The following is a 20,442-nucleotide window of genomic DNA, read 5'->3' as shown; positions in this document are numbered from 1 at the left end:
CAGAGTTGCTTTTTTTCTACCCTATGTATAGATCCAAAGAATGACCTTGGCATCAATTTTGCTATTCCGTGGATTGGTATGTATAGCATATTTTGAATACATCTATCTGCCAGTACAAAAATGGCTGAAAAATAATCCAATCAAATCGAGTTACAGTACAAGTAAAAAGCCGCGTTTTAGTAATCTGGCAAAGCAACAAGATGAGGAGGATAGGCTGACCTTGATGATAGTCACTGTTCTTGCTTCCACCAGGGAAAGGTCTCTTGATCCTATCCGGGCAGAAATGGTTTCAGCATCGCCGGCTACTGACTCCAGCATTTCACTATGATGTCCTCAAGCCTTACGTTAAATTGACGTCAGAGTGCACCAATGTGATGCTGGTATGACACGCCTTTTCCAAAATCTGCATTTTATGCCTGCATTGCAAAGCAGATCATTGACTATTCTGGTCATTTCTTCATTTTATATGTAGAAAGAACATAAGGAATGTAAAGGCACCAACTTGTTAATTCAAGTGTGCTACTACGCCCTACTGATTGCATTTCATTGTAAAATCCTTTAAATGCCCTTATTAACCACCAGGTGGGACACGAAGCTGTAAACAAGAACATACCAACCATACACAGATTTACAGGGAAAAGCACTTTCTCGTGTTTGCGTGTGTGCGTGCCAATGCGTGTGTGCGTGTGTAAAACAGAGAGAGACACACACATACAGACTTTGGTGCATTTACATGTTTGATTGGGCCTCATTACACGGTAGGCGGTAAACCATGGCGCTATTAGCGCCCTGGTTCATGCCGGTAATTTACCGGTACCGCCTTGGAGGAAATGGGAATTACCGCCCTATTCCAAGGTTGGGAAGGCGGTAATTCCTCCTTCCTCCATTGCCCTTCCCCATTCCCATTTTTGCCCCATAGGGCATAATGGGAATGGGGAAGGTGCTAATTACGGTACCGCAAATTGCGGTACCGTAATTAGCACCCTGGTCCCTTTGCGGGTTGGATTATTAACACCTGCAAAAAGCAGGCGTTAAATTCCCCAACCCGCAAAGGGACCTCGTAGTAAGGCAGTAAGGATTTACCGGTAAAATACCGGTACCGGTAAACCCTTACCGCCTACCGTGTAATGAGTCCCATTGTCTTGAATATACACATTGAATTTGGTCCGATCTATGGGCCTCATTACCCGGTAGGCGGTGAGCCATGGCGCTATAAGCGCCATGGCTCATGCCGGTAAAATACCGGCACCGCCTTGGCCGAAAGGGGATTTACCGCCCCATTCCAAGGTTGGAGGGGCGGTAAATCCCCCTTCCGCCATTGCCCTTCCCCATTCCCATTTCTGCCCCATAGGGCTCTATGGGAATGGGGAAGGCGCTAATTACGGCACCACAATTTTGCGGTGCCGTAATTAGCTCCGAGGTCCCTTAGCGGGTTGGATTTTAACGCCTGCAAAAAGCAGGCGTTAAATCCCCCAACCCGCAAAGGGACCTCGTAGTAAGGCGGTAGGGGTTTACCGGTACCGGTATTTTACCGGTACCGGTAAATCCCTACCGCCATCAATGTAATGAGGCCCTATATGTATTCTACTATTCTATAAATCCGTGCACCTTGATCCTCAAATAAATAATTTGCCACTTCTTGCTTTTTTAAATGGGGTGTTTAATCTTGCGCATTCCCATTCACCATCCATCACTGCATTTTATAGCTTTGCTTTTCATAGTGTATTTTACCCATCATACATTTCATTGGCCATGGTCCTTGCGCCCTACTCTCCATACCCGTCCCTCTTCACCAGACCCCTGAGCTGTGGCATGCATCTTGCACTGTCACCAGCAAATGTCTCCTGCGTGAATCCTTCCCCAGCAATGATACAGGAAATAGATATATGAGCACTCCAGAATTACACTTTGCCTGAACCACCATTCTGATGACCCAGAATCTGAAGAATGGCGATTCAATGAATAGGGATTCTGTGAATGAAGGTAAAGGTCTTTGCATTTGGATGGATTCTTCCCATATCCTACCCATCTCCGCTTTAGTCTTTACCACAACCTCTATCTAGCCCTCGTCCTGCATCATGTTTTTTTTTCCAGTTTCGAGTTTCTTACTAAAATGGATTTTCTGTGTTCTGTTTTAAGGAACTTGTGCAACTTTGCAGGCGCCTTTTCTGCTTATGCACATACACCCACTTGGGTGTGTTATGGCGCATGCTCTTCGGAATGGATTGCCTCTAGCCACTGTGCAAAGGAAATCCTCAATTAGATGGATGTTTTAGGGCAATCAGCACACAGGAATTGATATCAAAAGGCCAATCAGGGAACTCAGAAGGTGGGAATATCCTCATAGTGCTGCCCACCTTTGAAGCCCCTTGGTCAGCTTGACTCTGCCATCCTGCCTCCCAGTGTTACAGAGAACAGTTGCCTACACCTGTGTTGTGACATTTCCCCATGGCCCACAACCACCAACACACCCTCAAACCCCTCCCACATATCCACTTACCTTCTTCCATCCCCTCCAGAGGGCCGTGCTCATCACATACCCTGCCAGCCCCCCTCTTCACTGGAACGCTAATGGTCATCATGAAAAGGGAGAAGGGGCCATGAGGAGTTCCCTTCTCCCTTTTTCCATGGCAGCCATTTTCTCGATTTGTTTTAAAACACATCAAATGGCTGCAGTGCTGTTTCACAACTTTGCATGAAATCTATTAGCATCAGGGTGCTAATGGCTGTGACCCCCTGGTGGGGGGCATTATCACCTGGTAATGGTTCCTGGGGCCACAATAAGTCCTGCACTTCCAGACAGTACTGTCTCCCCCACCTCTGGCGTTATTGCTTAAATAGTAGCATTGGGTGGTGCCACACACAGTGAAGGGCTATTTCTGAAGGCATTAGTGTGGGCTGAGGGAACGATGATATCATCAAATATGTTGTATTTGATTGCAGCAATCAGTCGACTCTGGTATCATGTAGATGCTGTTTAGGGTTGAACCCCTTTATACGCATTGTTTTCTACTCTGCCATATTAGATTTACCAGCAATATCAGTCAAAGCATTGAACCCTCATCCGGCTGCTGTTTATCTCTATAATGCAACATTAAAATACCTCTCTTTGCTTCACATTTCCTATGGCCTCTTTCCTTTCTCTATAGTATAGTAGAAGATATCCGTGCACAGTGTATGTATTCATTTATTAGAGTGTAGTATTACTAGTTTTGAAGCATATCCCCTGTGTATATAAGCCATGTATAAATAAACAATAAATAAATAGTATATGAGCAAACATCAGGGACAGAAGAAAATGATTGAGAAAGAAAATAAAAGCCATCAGAGCAACCAGAGGAAAACATTTCCACACTTTTAGGAACACTAGAGAATAAAAACAGACATGAGGACATAGGCTGAAGGTAGAGAAAGTAGAAACATTTGAAACAAGGTCGAAGAGAATCAGAATAAAGTCTTTAGATGACTTGAAGAAATCCAATCATGTCAAGCAGAAGTTCTGAAAACATATTTGTTCCCACAGACCAACGGCGTGTTGAGCACGCCAACAATGGTTCCCGAACTCAAACACCCTTTCTCCAACAACCCGGACACTCTCGCAGCAACCTACAATGCCATTATCACCAAAGCCATAGACCCTATTGCTCCCTTGGCACACAGGAAAGCTAAACCCACCAAAAAAAAACAACTCTTGGTTCACTCAGGATCTCCTGAAACTACGCTCACAGAAACGATTGGCTCTCACAGCCTGGCAAACTAACCCCAATGACATCACTAGACAAGCTTTTAAAGACATCGCCAAACAATACAAATCCGCCATCATTGCTGCCAAAGCCAACTCCTTCAATACCAGGATCGCCAACGCTAAATCAGGATCCAGGGAAATCTTTGCAATCTTCAGAGAATTGGAGTCCCCAACTCCCCCCTCAAACCCTTTGAATAAAGACAAAGAATGGTGTAACGACATCCAAGAAGCCATGCTCAACAAACTGAATACTCTGCAAGAAAAAATCATCAGTCACCAAAAAGCCCTATCGCAACAACTATCCAACCTACACCAGAACACCGCCCCATCCGGAATTCCAGCCTTCTCGTTCCAGGAGATGACAGAAGAGGAAGTCCTAACCATACTCAACTCCATCAAACCCTCCAATTGCAAAGGCGACTCATGTCCAGCCCAGCTCATCAAGGACAGCGCCCCCTCGGCTGGTACCGTTCTTCACAGCCTTCATCAACGCCTCGTTCAAATCCAACCAAGTGCCATCCTGCCTCAAAAAAGCTTGGGTCCGCCCATTACTGAAAAAACCTACACTAGACCCCAAGGTGCCAGGGAACTATAGGCCCATCACAACAGTTCCCTTCCTTCTCAACATCCTGGATAAAGCTGCATACCTCCAAGTTCAGAACTACCTAGAAGCTCATCACCTACTTGGTCTCCGGCAATCTGGCTTCCGCCCAAACCATGGCACAGAAACAGCACTACTAGACCTTAAGAACCAAATTGATGACCTAAGAGACGTAGGCAAACCAGCTCTCCTACTTCTACTCGACCTCACGGCGGCATTTGACCTGGTCAATAATGACACCCTCTGTCACCACCTCTCTACAGCAGGCAACTTCTCAGCAGAAGCCACCGCCGGGATAGCGTCCTTCGTTAGGGGCAGAGAAATGAAAGTCTTCTCGGACACAGCCTGTGCCCAGCCACATTTAATCAAATGCGGTGTCCCACAGGGGTCCTGCATATCTCCCACACTGTACAACCTTTTCACAAGGTCATTATTGAAATACCTCGATGCAATGGGCATCACTTACACCAACTATGCGGACGACACACAAGTCCTAATCCCTCTCACCGGAGACAACGAAGCGACCAAAAAACCCTCATCTCCATTTACACCACCATCCTAACCTGGATGGCTGAAAACTGGCTCTGCCTCAACAGCGAAAAAACAGCGCTACTCATCATTGGATCACCAGCCACAATCAATAGAATGTGGCCCCATATGACTCATTCATCATCGACAATTGCCGCATTTCGGTCTCCACAACAGTCAAAACCCTTGGAGTCTACCTGAACTCAAACCTCACCATGGACAGACAGGTCAACGCAATCTCTTCAGCAACAGCCTACCACTCAAAACGTATCACTGCTGCAAGGCCCTTCCTTTCACAAGAAAACTACCTCACCATCGCAAGAGCTATCATAGGCTCCCGCCTAGACTACTGCAACGCACTCCTACTAGGCACTTCAGCCAAAAACATTAAAAAACTACAAACGGTGCAGAACAATGTCCTCAGAGCAGCCACGGGAATCTCGAAAAGAGACCACATCTCAGCCACCAGAAAATCCGTCCACTGGCTTCCAGTCAAGGAACGGATCCTTTTCAAATCACTGGCACTCACCCACAAATGTTGACACGACACAACACCGTGCTACCTTGCTCAGAGATTCTCTGGTCCCCCTTGAACAGACCAAGTAGATCGAGCCATACCAACCGCCTAGCAATTCCAAAAAGCATCAGAACCAGAGCAGGTGGCGCTAGCTTCCTAGTCCTCGGAGCCACCAACTGGAACCTATTACCCGCCGAGATCAGAGGCATCGAATCCCACCTGGGCTTCAGGAAAGCAATAAAAACTATGCTGTTTCTATAAACCCCACCTGGGCCCTGTCAACTGTATAACCTCTGTAAAGGCAAACGTCCTTTTTCCCAGGCTAGCTGTAATACCCTCGATCTACCCCTCCTTGCACTGCAACTAAGTCATTTTCTTGCAACAGCGCCCCGATGTCTCTGGGCTGCGTGGCGCTTTACAAATGTAAAAATAAAAAATAAATAAACAAGGACACGCCTGGTTGATGCTCTTCCATAAGGTGGATCCAGTGCGCCATCAGGTGGCCCCACAAAAAGAAGTGCCCTATCATTTTTTGGATAATGGGGGTTGTCCCTAGCAACTTCTGTTTCTGGAGCCGGAGGGAATTTCCCCTTGTGGACCACATTTTTTCTCAGACCAAAGTGAGAATCGGCCGGAGACTTTCTGTTAGCCCCTATTTGGGAATGTTGTTTTAATCAACCTACTGCTTCTGTCTTGTGCTCAGGGATTGCACCTGGAAGCATTTGCCATGGTATATGATCTGGTGATGTCCCCAAGGAGGGATGGGCTGGGGTCATCTACCAGCTGAAGATGGCCATTGCTTGGTGCCCACTCACTACTACTTGTGGAAGGCTAGTGCTTAGAGGCTTCCAGCTCCCAAAAACACCTACACAGCAGTCACTTTCCCTATACAAATAGGTGGGGGTTTTGTGCATGTTCCAGATGGATGCATATGGGCTCTCTGCTTGATGGGAGGCTTGATGGGTAGTCATTAGTAGAGATTGTAGAACGTATCTTATGTGCAGGCACTTCACAGTAGGCAGGATATTATTTTAAAAGACATTAATGGGCAGTAGCTTCAGCTGACATTGGGGCTTCCATAATAGGCTGTTGCATTTATCTCCAAATGTAACTAATTGTATTTATCACAGTAATTATGAATCGGCAAACATTACAGTTCACAAATCTCATTTATCAGAACGTAAAGATATATTGTTGTCGCTTGGCTCTCAGATTACAGAAAACTGAATAACTGTGTCCATAACATCAGATGAAGAAACCAAAACGTCCATCAGTGTGCTCCCGCTTTGGCATTGGTGGGGGTTCCCTTCCTGCACATTTACTGTTTAACTGGAAGAATACATTTTAGATACCATCAGGAAAATTGTCCTGAAAAAGCAGGAATGAGTCATGGTGTTTTCACCGGTGGCTATTTTGGGTAATGCCCCCTGCAGTGCAGGGGAGCTCACTCTTTCCTCTATCTCTGTAAACAATCTGGTCCGACTGGCAGACAATCATTAGTTGCCCATGCTCAAGACCCTGAGTGATGCACTTTATCTGGTTGCAATACTCACTGCCCATTGTAATATTTCCTGATGCCCTCTCACCCACCCAACAAAGTACATGAAACCCTAAATGAAAAACTTCCAAGATATCCACTCCTGGAAACGAGGAAAGATAGCCAATCTATGACGGAACGCAATTACTGATGTCTTTAGTTTAATCTTCTGATTTTACCTGCTGTCTATCAAATTTCAGGGATGATGAAACTGCTTCTTAGTGAATAACATGAAGGGGTGAAAAATAAGATGCTGTATTAGGGTCTACACTCTGTTCTCTTGTAGACCTTCTTTCGCTGGGAGCGTACTCTAGACTTCTTACCATATTCATAAGGCTGCTTTGAAGGGATTATTTATTCAGTGGCTGCTATCACACTTCTTTCTGTTCTGGGGCAGCAGTGAATCTTGATATACTATACTATGATATGATGAGACATTTATAACGCGTCTGTACACAAGTGTTTCTAGGCACGACAAGACAAGGTAGGGAGACAAAGGGAGGATGAAGCAAACAATCCTACTAGGCCTTGTGTCATTCAGGTTGTGCAAGTGCCGTGGGGGGGAGAAGTGCCAGGGGCAGGGAGAGGGGGTAGTGCAATCAGGGCAGCATTGTTCTAAATAAGTGCAGCCAGGGGGGCAGGCTCTTTGTAGTGCAAGGAGGCAGGGGATTGTAGGGTTACCGATACAACCCTTAAGTGTGCGGAGGACGGAGGCATTACTGTGCTTACTGGTCATGGAGACGTCTGGTGACCATTGGGTTCTGAAGTTAGCCAGGCGACCAGTCAGTGCAGCAGACAGGGGGGCCAGAAAGTGAGAGGAAGGTGTTGAGCTGCTTCCGGAATCCTGAGGTGGACATGTTCAAGTTTGAGAGGAAATTGAGGCCATACCAGAGGGAGGCCTCTGCAGAGGAAATAGATCTACCTCCCTATCTCTGCCTGGGAAAGCCTCTGACCATCAGAGAGTTGAATTGGAGGTAGCTGAGCGAAGGGCTCAAGAAGGAAGATGTTTAGGAAGAGAGAGTTGGATGTAGTGCAAGCCCTCGCCCCAGAAAGCTTTGTGGACAATGCAGAGGGTCTTGAACTTGATCCTTGCAGAGACCGGTAACAGAGGGATTTCAGGGCTGGAGAGATATGATCCCTGGGTTTGAGGCCAAGGATAAGTCTTGCAGTCCTGTTCTGGATTAGTTGCAGAGGGCAGAGAGAAGAGGAAGACAAGTTGAGAAGAACACATTACTTACCAACTGTAACATTCTTTCGATTGGATGTTCCCCCCATGTATTCCTCATCTTAGATATCTTGTCTCCCAGCTTTGCTGCTTCGGAAATTGTTTTTCACCAGAGGGCACTGTGTTCGAGGCTGGAGAGTCATAGTCCCTCGTGGGCCACCATCGAGCGTCAACGTCATCCGCTGTATAAAGGGCTCGAGCCGCGCTCGTTTCCTCAGTTCTGTTTTTATGGTGTTCACAGTCGCATCAGTTGATCAGACCTTTAAGTCCTCAGGCTCTTAAGGAAGTTCGAGTGCAATTGTTGAAAACTGTACAGACGGGTAGGTTGGGAGGGTCGATGAGGAATGCGTGTGAGGAACATCCAATCAAAAGAATGTTACAGTTGGTAAGTAACTTCGAATGGATTGGGGTTCCCACGTATTCCTCATCTTAGATATGCTCTCAAAGCAGTAAGTATTTGGGGGAGGGAGTACCAGAAAATTCAATCATGGACTGAATGAAGGACAGCTTTTGCAAAGAGTTCTCCTTGATATGAATTGAGTCCAAGCAGTAATGCTTCACAAACATGTGCATTGACGACTAGGTGGCCACAGCACAAACATCCTGCACCGGGACACCCCTGTGAAGAGCCGTGGAAGTTGCCATGCCCCTGGTTGAATGAGCCCTTAACCCATCCGGAGTTTCTTTTCCAGCCAATTTATAGCACTCCGAGATTGTTAGAATTATCCATCTTGATAGAGTTTGTTTAGACACTCAAAGGCCCAATTTGTGTCCAGTATACCAAACAAATAGTTGGTCACATCGTAGAATATTTGCCAATCTGGAAATGTAGAAACTGAGAGCACTTTTTGGGTCCAGTCTGTGCAAAATTTCCTCTTCCTTACTAGCGTGAGGAGGAGGGTAAAAAGAAGGTAAGGTGATTTTCTGTGACAGATGGAAATCAGGGATTATTTTAGGCAAGAAAGATGGTTTGACTTTTAGAATAACTTTGTCCCTATGGAAAACGGTGTATGGAGGCTTACAAGAAAGCACCTGCAACTCATTTACACTGTGGGCTGATGTTATAGCCAATAACAAAATTGTTTTTAGAGTGAGAAGTCTTAATTGGCAAGAATGTAAAGGTTCGAAAGGAGCAAACATGAGAAATTTTAAGACTAAATTCAAATTCCAGATGGGCACCTGAAAATAGGACACCTCTTCAGAGGAACGCTTAAAGATAGATAATGCTGCTAAATATCCTTTTATAGTGCCAACTTGGAGCTCCGAATTGGCCAAGTGTAAGAGAAAAGAAAGTACTGTAGGAGTATTACATAAAAATGGATCCACATTCGTATCTCTGCACCAGTTACTGAACTTCTTAGAACAACGCTGATACAAGGATTTTGTTGCTGGCCGCCTGGCCGAAAGGGAGATCTTCATTACGTCATCCTTTACGTCATCCTGGAGGTCCCAATACTTATAGCTCAGCCTCTCAGAATCCATGCGTGAAGACTGAGGGGCCAATTCATAGAATTCGGCGCACAAGTGGCGCACGCGGCTGGCGCACAGTGTGCGCGTGCGGTAGTCTGCGCCAGCCGCGTGCGCCGAAACACATTTCCGCGCACAGCGTATTCATGGATTCCAGCCACCAAAACCAGCCGTGGCGCACAGTGGCGCAGCGACCTTGCAGCAGCGCCAGTTACGCCCCCAAGAACGCCTTCCGCGCAGGGAAAAGCCATCAAAATCCCCAATCCAGCGCAAAGGGCTGCGCTAACCCTGTACCAGCACGGCAAGCGGGCTACGTGTATTACAGGGGTTCACGTGAAGTTTCACACGCGATTTCAGCAGGGTACGTGTATTTCAGGGGTGCGCGGGAAGTTCCACACGCGAATAGCCTGGGCGCGTGTATTTCAGGGGTGCGCGGGAAGTTCCACACGCGAATAGCCTGGGCGCGTGTATTTCAGGGGTGCGCGGGAAGTTCCACACGCGAATAGCCTGGGCGCGTGTATTTCAGGGGTGCGCGGGAAGTTCCACACGCGAATAGCCTGGGCGCGTGTATTTCAGGGGTTCGCGGGAATTTCCACACGCGAATAGCCTGGGCGCGTGTATTCCAGGGGTTCGCGGGAAGTTTCACACGCGATTTCAGCAGGGTACGTGTATTTCAGGGGTGCGCGGGAAGTTCCACACGCGAATAGCCTGGGCGCGTGTATTTCAGGGGTGCGCGGGAAGTTCCACACGCGAATAGCCTGGGCGCGTGTATTTCAGGGGTGCGCGGGAAGTTCCACACGCGAATAGCCTGGGCGCGTGTATTTCAGGGGTGCGCGGGAAGTTCCACACGCGAATAGCCTGGGCGCGTGTATTTCAGGGGTGCGCGGGAAGTTCCACACGCGAATAGCCTGGGCGCGTGTATTTCAGGGGTTCGCGGGAATTTCCACACGCGAATAGCCTGGGCGCGTGTATTCCAGGGGTTCGCGGGAAGTTTCACACGCGATTTCAGCAGGGTACGTGTATTTCAGGGGTGCGCGGGAAGTTCCACACGCGAATAGCCTGGGCGCGTGTATTTCAGGGGTGCGCGGGAAGTTCCACACGCGAATAGCCTGGGCGCGTGTATTTCAGGGGTGCGCGGGAAGTTCCACACGCGAATAGCCTGGGCGCGTGTATTTCAGGGGTTCGCGGGAATTTCCACACGCGAATAGCCTGGGCGCGTGTATTCCAGGGGTTCGCGGGAAGTTTCACACGCGATTTCAGCAGGGTACCTGTATTTCAGGGGTGCGCGGGAAGTTCCACACGCGAATAGCCTGGGCGCGTGTATTTCAGGGGTGCGCGGGAAGTTCCACACGCGAATAGCCTGGGCGCGTGTATTTCAGGGGTGCGCGGGAAGTTCCACACGCGAATAGCCTGGGCGCGTGTATTTCAGGGGTGCGCGGGAAGTTCCACACGCGAATAGCCTGGACCCGTGTATTTCAGGGGTTCGCGGGAATTTCCACACGCGAATAGCCTGGGCGCGTGTATTCCAGGGGTTCGCGGGAAGTTTCACACGCGATTTCAGCAGGGTACATGTATTTCAGGGGTGCGCGGGAAGTTCCACACGCGAATAGCCTGGGCGCGTGTATTTCAGGGGTGCGCGGGAAGTTTTACACACGATTTCAGCAGGGTACGTGTATTTCAGGGGTGCCGGGGAGTCCTACATGTGATTTGACAGTGTGGGTCCTCCCAGGTGTTCCCTGTACACCCTCCACGGCCCCTGCAGGCAGCCCACACCACAGGGGACTACCCTGCATCCCTGGTCATGTCCCGCAGGCAGCCCACCCAACATGGGCATGCCCCCCAGCAAAGGCACATGTCTCCTTGAACTAATGAACACCAACTCATGTCCCCCACCACCCCCACCCCCCAGCACTGTGGGGCACCTGCCAGCAGGCCCCCACCCATGTCCAACTCATGTCCCCCCCCCACCCCCCAGCACTGTGGGGCACCTGCCACCAGGCCCCCACCCATGTCCAACTCATGATCCCCACCCCCCCCCCACCCCCCAGCACTGTGGGGCACCTGCCACCAGGCCCCCACCCATGTCCAACTCATGTCCCCCACCACCCCCACCCCCCAGCAGTGCAGGGGCACCCACCACCAGGCCCCCACCCATGTCTCCCACCACCCCCACCCCCCCAGTCACCAGGGGCAGCCTCCACCAGGCCCCCACCCATGTCTCCCACCACCCCCACCCCCCCCAGTCACCATGGCCAGCCTCCACCAGGTCCTCACAATCCCCAACACACATGCACGTCAGCGTGTAATACGAGGAAAGGGCCATGCGCGTAGTGGAAACTGCACGTCCGCGTGTAATACGAGGAAAGGGCCTATGCGCGTAAGTGACGTGACGCACGCAGGTGTTACCCTCATTGCACGTGATGACAGAACACACGTGGATTTCCACCAATCGCGTGTGAAAGTTCCCGGCACCCCGGAACACACGTACCCAGGCCACTTGCGTGTACGCACACTCCCCTCCAATCACACGCGATGACACTCGGACCGTATCCGAACACGGGAAACACGCGCACGGCAAAAGACGTGCACAGGCGTCAACGCGTCTGCCACACGAAGGCAGGCGGAAGCGTCCCCGCGCACAGCATAAAAGTGCGCGCAAACAACAAACGCGTATATACAGCTACGATGAATGCCCTATTTGTCGCTGCACTGATCGTGGGACACCGCAGGAGGAGGAGAATAGCCAGGGCACGCATTTTCGCAACACGGACAAGCCTTTTTGGGATGCCTGACGACCAGGTCTATGGCAGGTATAGGTTTCCACCCCATATCATCCTAGACCTGGTCAGGGAGTGGGAAGATGACCTCACATCCCCCACCCTTTGCTCCCAAGCATTGAGCCCCTTGGAGAAGGTGCTCAATGTCCTGCATTTTCTGGCCACTGGGTCATTTCAGCGGACCACTGCCATAGTGGGGGGGGTCTCACAGGCCACGCAGTCACGCTGCCTACACCAGGTACTGGCAATCATGACAGCGCGCCCCTCAGTCCGCAGGCACATATACATGCCCAGAACACCCGCAGAAAGGCAGGCCGTTGTCCTGGATTTTTTCAGGGTGGCACACTTCCCCAAAGTGCTCGGTGCCATAGATTGCACCCATGTGGCCCTACGTCCACCTAGGGCCATTGAGCACATCTACCGAAACCGCAAGCACTGGCATTCCATCAATGTACAGGTGGTCTGTGATGCAAAGGGAATCATCACCTCTGTCTATGCAAACTACCCTGGCTCCACCCATGACAGTTTCATGTACAGAATGTCCGCCCTGAGCCGGGCCCTGGAAGCTGGGCAGCATGGCGACACATGGCTCCTAGGTCAGTACAAATGCCCTTGCACATGCATGCAAGTCACACACAGACAAATATCCATACCCTAATTATCTCAACTATTATCATCTCCCCAGGGGACAGTGCCTACCCTCTGAGCAACCACATGATGACGCCAATCCGGAACCCCACCACACCACCCCAGGTAAGATACAACGCCGCCCATATTGCAACCAGGGGCATAGTGGAGCGCACATTCGGAGTGCTCAAGTCACGTTTCCGCTCCCTTGACCGCTCTGGCGGGCAACTACTCTATGCACCACCAGTAGTGTGCAGGATCATTGTGGCAGCATGTGTCCTGCACAATGTTGCAACACGGCAGGGCGTCCCGGTGGACATGGTGGTGCCCCCACATCCCCAACCACAGGCGCTGCCCATGGGAGGGGACAGGGCACGTGGCGAGGAAGCCCGGACCCAGCTTGTGGCCACATTTTTCACCTAAACTCCCACCCCTGCGGAGTGCACACAGACCTGGCACATACCAGGTGACAATCGATGATGACAAAGAGACAGTCAACTGTCACAACCTTACCACCCTGAGATAGTTGCCATGGAAGTGCCACATCGTCTGCATCCCTAGCTACTTAAACACAAGCTATCCTGTGTGACCAAAAGGCACACATATGACATATGACATGATATGGGCCATACACAAGTATTCCAAGGCGCAATGAGGCAGGGAGGGGGGAACAAGGGAACACAGAGAACGGTACTACTAGGCCAGGTGTCATTGGGATCGTGCAAGTGCAGGGGTAGGGGGAATGGGAAAAGTGCAAGGGGAAGGGTGGGGGGGAGTCCAGTACAGGGGAAGTAGCCCGAAAAAATAATACATAGGTCACCTGGTGGCAACTACAAAGGTGAGTGCAGTCAAGTGCTGGGAAGGGAGGGCTGTAGGGATAGAGAGACAGTACTGCAGTGCAGGGGTTGCCAGGGAGGCAGTGCAAGTGGAGAGTGGCTGGGCCAGGGACCAAGGTCGGTGAGAGTGGCCCAGTTGCAGCTCCTGTGCAGTTCCAGTGGAGAATTCTACAAGGGAGAGGCAGAGAGTAAGCAGAAGCAAAGAGGAAGGACATGAGGTGCATCCAGAACTGGAGATGATTCCCCTCAAGTTCAAGCCAGGCCGGAAGTCTGTTCCAGGGGGAGGGCCCTGCTGCGGAGAGAAATCTACCCCCAGCTAGTTGCTCTGAGAAGCGGATGACACGGACATGCAAGGTGTGCATCACACACACCTGCACACCAGGCCATGGCCATCACTGTCATGTCACACAAACCCTCCCAAACATCAACATGTCATGGCACGCAATACCCATACACCAATGCAGTAACGATAAGGTACACATTGCCATGTCCTAAATGCACAGTGGCATCGGACACTGCTGCCTGACCCGGAATCAGATGAAATGACAGACCAACAACCTCCCACCCAAAATAAGTCATTTCAAAATGCATTACAACAGTCGTAGACGTAATATCACAATGAATGCCTGTCTACATGCACATCATGCATTGCAAAATCAACACTGCAGCTCATGTGTGCAGTGTCCTACTCCTGCATCACACTGCTCAGCGCACAGCACAGTGAACAGCCATTGTGTGTGATGCACACCCTGAGCATCAAATCTAAGTGACAGACCACGTCAAACATCAAATCAGGCATGTACTGGATCCATGATCGGTCACAGAACATGTGCTGCCGGGACACAGTGGGCACCAGAAGGCAAACAGTGTGCATGTGTATATGCAAGGGTGGGAGTACATGTAGTGCATCAGAGTGCAAGTGTGTGGTTCTGCAAGGACATGCACTCCACATATGCATGTGCACTCAAGTGACCATCAGTGTTCCCTACACATCACATGTGAACATCCACCATGTGTACACCCCAGCATGTCAAACCTCAACTATCCCCTCGCACCTGAAAGGAAAACACAACACATGAACAGGCATTGATCAGCAGAACACAACATGTACATGGGATACCACCATTACTATGTCAGAGTTCCCATCACACTGCAGGGCAAGGCAACAATCAACAACAACCCCCCCTCCCTCACAAATGACCATGACCCACTGAACAAGTTGTTTGGAGCCCCCAAACCTCAATTCCACCTGGCCACAGGATCACCTTTACCCTTCGTCATCATCTCCCACCTTGTGTGTAAAAAGATGCCTGAACCCCCTGAATACACACTCATTTCCGAAACACAAAATCCAAGGCATAAAAACGAACCCAAACACCCTCCAGTAGATGACTTGACGTAGCAGTACCTCACAAAGTCCAAGTACTACAACAATGATGCAACAACCAAGGTAGCACAGCAAAACAATGTCACGACAGGATGTGAGACATGTGTGGTACATGACATCGGATGATGCACCATGAATGGATGTGTACTGTCACAGGTCCCCTGTACAGGCGCGGGAGTGCCACGAAACAACCACCCCCACCATGTCCCGGGTGCCTGCAAGGTCAAACTCACACAGGCCCCTGAGACCCTGGTGGGGAAGGAGGTTCAGGGATATGCAGTCGGGACAGGTGTTGACACACTGGATGACTGGAATGAGCGGCAGGAGAGGGGAGGTGGAATGACACATGAAACTAGGGAATGCACGAAAATGTACAACCTGCATGAACACATACACAATCCAAACAGACTTGGACATCATTGTCATGGCCTTCTGTAGTCCAGGCTCAGGAGTGGTACGAACCCACCACCCCCTCTAGGGTTTTGGCGCCTGCAAGTTCGGGGCTTACACAGGCATCCGCAACCCCAGTGGGGAAAGAGGGTCAGGGAACGTTGCTTGGATAGGCACGGGAAGCAGGAACACCGGGTAGAGGGTACAGGTTTCAAAATTGCATAGGATCACGGGTGATTAGGGAGAAAATAACATACCAAATAGAACCACACATACATCCATGCATCAGTACACTCCCCAGCAAGCCTATGCAGAGCAGTTTGTAAGAAAAACAACAAGACACTTAGCTCTGGTTTTGAGTGCTGGCCTCCTGCCTGCGCACTCTCAGGTCCGGTTACAGGAGCACTGCAATGCTGCAAAGAGAGACACAGTCAACAACCTGTACGTGCCAATTGCACAAAAACACAACACCAAACATGCCCCATAGCAACAGACTACTCTACAAACAGACAATCTGTGGTTGATGCTTCGTACCCATATATAACATCACCCCTGTGACGGGTCATACACAGTCAATGCAGTAAGGCAGCCGCTGCTGGGTGCGTGGAAAATGGAACACCAATGTGTCACAATTCACACAACATGCAATGTTCCCTGGGTAAGCAGACAGACCCATATTGCAAGCCATGACTACAGAGCAAGTTGTGTACCACCATGACCGAAACAAAGTTGGCAGTGCATTTATCATGAAGCACGTGGAAAAGACATGCACTGCACCCGAGTATGTCCCTTGCTGCATGTCCCTGTGAGCTGCCCCTTTCCATGTCTCGGAAGGCTACATGGTTGATACAAGTGGCTCAATGGACCTTGGTGTACCGGAGGGTATGTGCCACTGCCCCTGCATGTGTCCCAGACAACCCTACTATCAGCAGCCATCAGTCCACAAACACATCTGAGCTGCATTGTGTGCTTCAACACCAATATTCGTCTAAGCTCACCCTCAGTGCTGTGACTAAGCCTGCATGTGCAACTCGCCTGGTGCAAGCTTTGCTGTGTCGTGGCCCCCCTGTGATGCTCACCTTGCCTGGAGTTCCTTGGAACATGTCAGCAGTACTAGGATGTGGGTCTGCAATCACTATGCCTCTGCTCCTGCACACATGTGCATGTGGGCACCAACAAACGGGTCCAGAATTCCGTCGTCCAATGGGACATGTCTGCTGGCAAAGGTGCTCTGGAGGCTCATCCCCCTGCAGAAAGGGCATGTAACACATGATTAATGCTTCAAAGTAATCTGTGTGTGTCTCATCAGGCATCTCATTACTTGACCATGTCAGAGAGTCACATCACAAATCACACCATCAGTCCGTCTTTGACTTCCAAAGTGTGGAACACTATCTACAGCATGAATTGCAACAGGCACGTGTACAGGAAAGAAATGAGACATGATACACAATGCATAGCAATCAATGTCCACATTAATCATGACACACCCCGTCTAGCAAAAGCTGAACAGTGGACAATTACACCTAAATCATCCCCACTAGGGGTGTCAACACAAGTCACAAAGCACCAGACATGCCACAGATATGACAGTCCAAAGCCCTTGTGTAAAATTCTGTAACACCGAACCATCCTTGCGAGCCCATGGATAAGGGAGGCAGGAGTGGCATATGTGAGTCAAGGAACCCAAGCAGCAAACACATACACAAGACAACCATGAAGGGCCCAGCTGGAACAGACAGTGGATGCCTTCAAAAACCACAAGGCACCGCACTGTCACATGAAAGCACAATAGACTACAAATTTTAAACTAACTCAACTATTAACTAATTACACTAACTATGGAAAACCTACATTACCTATTTAAACTAACTATCAAACAGAAACTTAACTAACTAAACTAAACGAAAAATCTAAAATGGCCACATACGACCCGGGGGGGAGGGGAGGCACCCAGGAGGGGGGAGGTACAGGGTGCTGCTCAACATCCACATGCGATGATGCCGAGCCAAAAAAAAATACCTCCATGGGCTCAACACCTGCACAGCACGACCTATGTGGGAGATAGATGGTCGTCCGAGTCTGGCTCATCCTGGAAAGGAGGACGTGGCACAGTAGCCTGGCCACGCCTAGCCGCAGCTTGCCCCTCGTCGGCAGCAAGTCTGCCGGACAGGTGAGCCTGGTTCTGTGTGGCGATGTAACATAGGTCTGCATGCAGAACCTCACGTGATACACGTGCTTCCTCTTGCAAGGTAGCACGTGTAACACGGAGTTCCTCCTGCAAGGCCTGGCTGGACAACCGCTGCACCTCCCGGCAAGCCTGTAGCTCAGCCGAGATGGTGCGCTCAAGCTGTGCAAACCTCTCCTCTGCCTGCTGCCTCTGGGACATCATAAGGACACCCAGAGTGGATCTGAGGGAGGCATACTCCTCCCTCAGGGCATCCATGTGCGCCTCTGCGTGAGCAGCAATTGCTTGACGCAGAGACAACATTTCAGCCTGGCGTGCCCTGTCTGAGGCCGCCATGCCCAGCCTGAGCGAGCGGGCCGTGGACCGTGCTGCCTGCTGCTGGAGAAGCACCTGCCTAGCAGGGGGGAGCACAGATCGGGCCACACGCTCCATGCTGTCAGCGATGTTCTCCATTGCTGCCCCCTGCCGTTCGGAATTGGCAGTCATGTCTTGCTCCCACTCAGTATACAGCGGTTGCGCGCGGCGACCGCGTTGCCGGGCTTGACCCCTGCGGGACCCAAGGACCGGAGGTCCTCGCTGTGTTGGCACCGCCTGCGGCTGCACGACTACATGCCCCCGTCGACGTGATGTCCCAGGCACATCAGTGACTGGTGTGGAGGGTGACCCTGCGTCCCGATCCACCACGGGCGGAGGAACCAAGACTGTCTGATCCCTCAGTGCAGGTGTCGCAGACAGAGGAGTGTCCACATCAGAATCACTCACCCCTGACACATGGACTTGATGGTCATCCAACTCAACATGGACGTCAGAGTCGTCATCAAGGCTGGACTCATAGGCAGCCAGAGACAGGATGGACTGCAGCACTTGGGGGTTTTCGTGGCCTACCACCCCACGACCCCCACTAGTGCCGGGTTGATGTGGTCTTACCAACCCTGTGTCTGGCGTGACAACACCATCCTCTGCATCCATTGCGTCATCACCTGAAAAATAGAGAGGAAAAGGTAACTACACATGTCAGAAGCACACAACACACACACACACCGACAGCAAAGGCATCCGGCAGACATGTGACACACAACATATGACCTGGCATGCATGCTGGGTCTACTTAGAATAGCCACTGTGATCAGACCTGTTGAAAGGTGGCAGTTTGCATGGAGTGGGTCTATGCAGTGCTGAAAATGTGTACGCCACTCACTACCTACATGTACAAGCACTCCATGGTGTGTGCCAGGAAATGTGAAGGCAGTGCAATGTCAAATTCAGACATCACGTGCATTGTGTATTCAATGTGTACCATGTCTAGCAGCCAAGCACCCCTCCACCCCAGTACCAAAGCAGGGATGCCTAGCATGGTATCAAAAGGCTGCCCATACACCTGTGTATTGACAAGCAGTGTTGACTGGCATCAACAGCTTAATGTGAATCAAATTACAACACTGCTAATGATGCTGGGACAGTGGGCAGGACACATGATGGAAGATCCGGAGGCCAGCCACGTGTGAAGAAGACACGACAAGAGTTGGACAGAGTCATTGGCCATTGAACAGGCTGAGGCCTGTGAGCCACACAGATTGTCATTGCCTAAACATGTGTGCAACGCAGGACTGAGCCACAGTTGACATGGGGAGGCCGATAATATGGCAGGCAATGTATGTAACCAAGGACTCATATTACAGTGCTCATCCAGTCAAGGACACATAGGGGCATGCGTGCAATGCACATGGAGCATGAATGGGCACTCATGTCCCTGCGGGACATCTGACCCATGCACAGTACAAGTGGGATACCCTGCATCGAGTACTAAGGCTGTACCACACGGCTTATGTCTGGCAGTTTCTAAGCTGGAAGTTAGCATCTACACAGGACACATGAACAAGAAACTACACATTGGCAAGAATGTAGCAGACCAGTGCAAAGGTGGAACTGGGGTGCAGAGTGGCGGAGGAGGGGCAAGGGAGCATGCCCACATGGAGTCCCGCATGCAGGCAGAGGAGACATGCATGACGGTAGCATTGCATTACTCACACCTCAGAACCATGTACACGTCACATGTAGCAGCAATCATGCACAACACATCCCACAAGTCAAACACACACGTCCTCAACAACTACGCTTTAACACTCACTGAACTGGGCATCAAAGTCCAGCATCTCTCCCACACCTTCGACCAATTCTGGTGGTATGAACTCCGCAACGAGAGCCTCATGCGGAGTGAGTTCTTCCTCCTCTGGTGCAGGCCCACCGCCAGTCACCAGAGTCAAGTTGTAATTTGAGGCACGCTTAGCCTTAGTGCTGCGCTTGATGTCATTCCAGCGCTTTTTGCACTCCTGCGCTGTGCGCACCTCATGGCCGAATGAACTGACATGTTCCGCAACATGCTTCCAGTGGGTGTCACGTTGGGCAGCCGTAGTATGACTATTGGCACCCACTAGCATGTCACGGCTGTGTCCCCGCACGTAGTCCACGAGGAAGTCCAGTTCCTGCTTACAGAAAGGCTTCTTCCTCGACGTGCAGGAGGTCGTGGCTGTGTGTGGGGTCCCAGCCTGTGCTGCAGGTGCAACCTTCCTCCTCTTGGACTGTGGCGCAGACCCTGGCTGGCTAATGCCGCCCTGAC

The 20,442-nt window shown here is 50.5% G+C and overlaps 1 protein-coding gene across 1 annotated transcript in view; it reads left to right on the top strand.

The window, feature by feature from the left end:
* Nucleotides 1–20,442, top strand: part of LOC138547986 (cytochrome P450 4B1-like) — a 196,804-nt gene that overhangs the window by 47,357 nt on the left and 129,005 nt on the right. Inside the window, exons 3-4 of the mRNA XM_069642248.1 lie at nt 32–76; nt 253–380. Of these exons, the coding sequence (XP_069498349.1) occupies nt 32–76; nt 253–380 (173 nt within the window). The remainder of the gene's footprint in view (nt 1–31; nt 77–252; nt 381–20,442) is intronic.

The sequence above is a fragment of the Ambystoma mexicanum genome, chromosome 1q (genome assembly GCF_040938575.1).
Source record: "Ambystoma mexicanum isolate Mex_15411 chromosome 1q, UKY_AmexF1_1, whole genome shotgun sequence".
Lineage (NCBI taxonomy): Eukaryota > Metazoa > Chordata > Amphibia > Caudata > Ambystomatidae > Ambystoma > Ambystoma mexicanum.
Note: the sequence above shows the minus strand (reverse complement) of the source record. Positions and strands in the feature narration are given on the sequence as shown.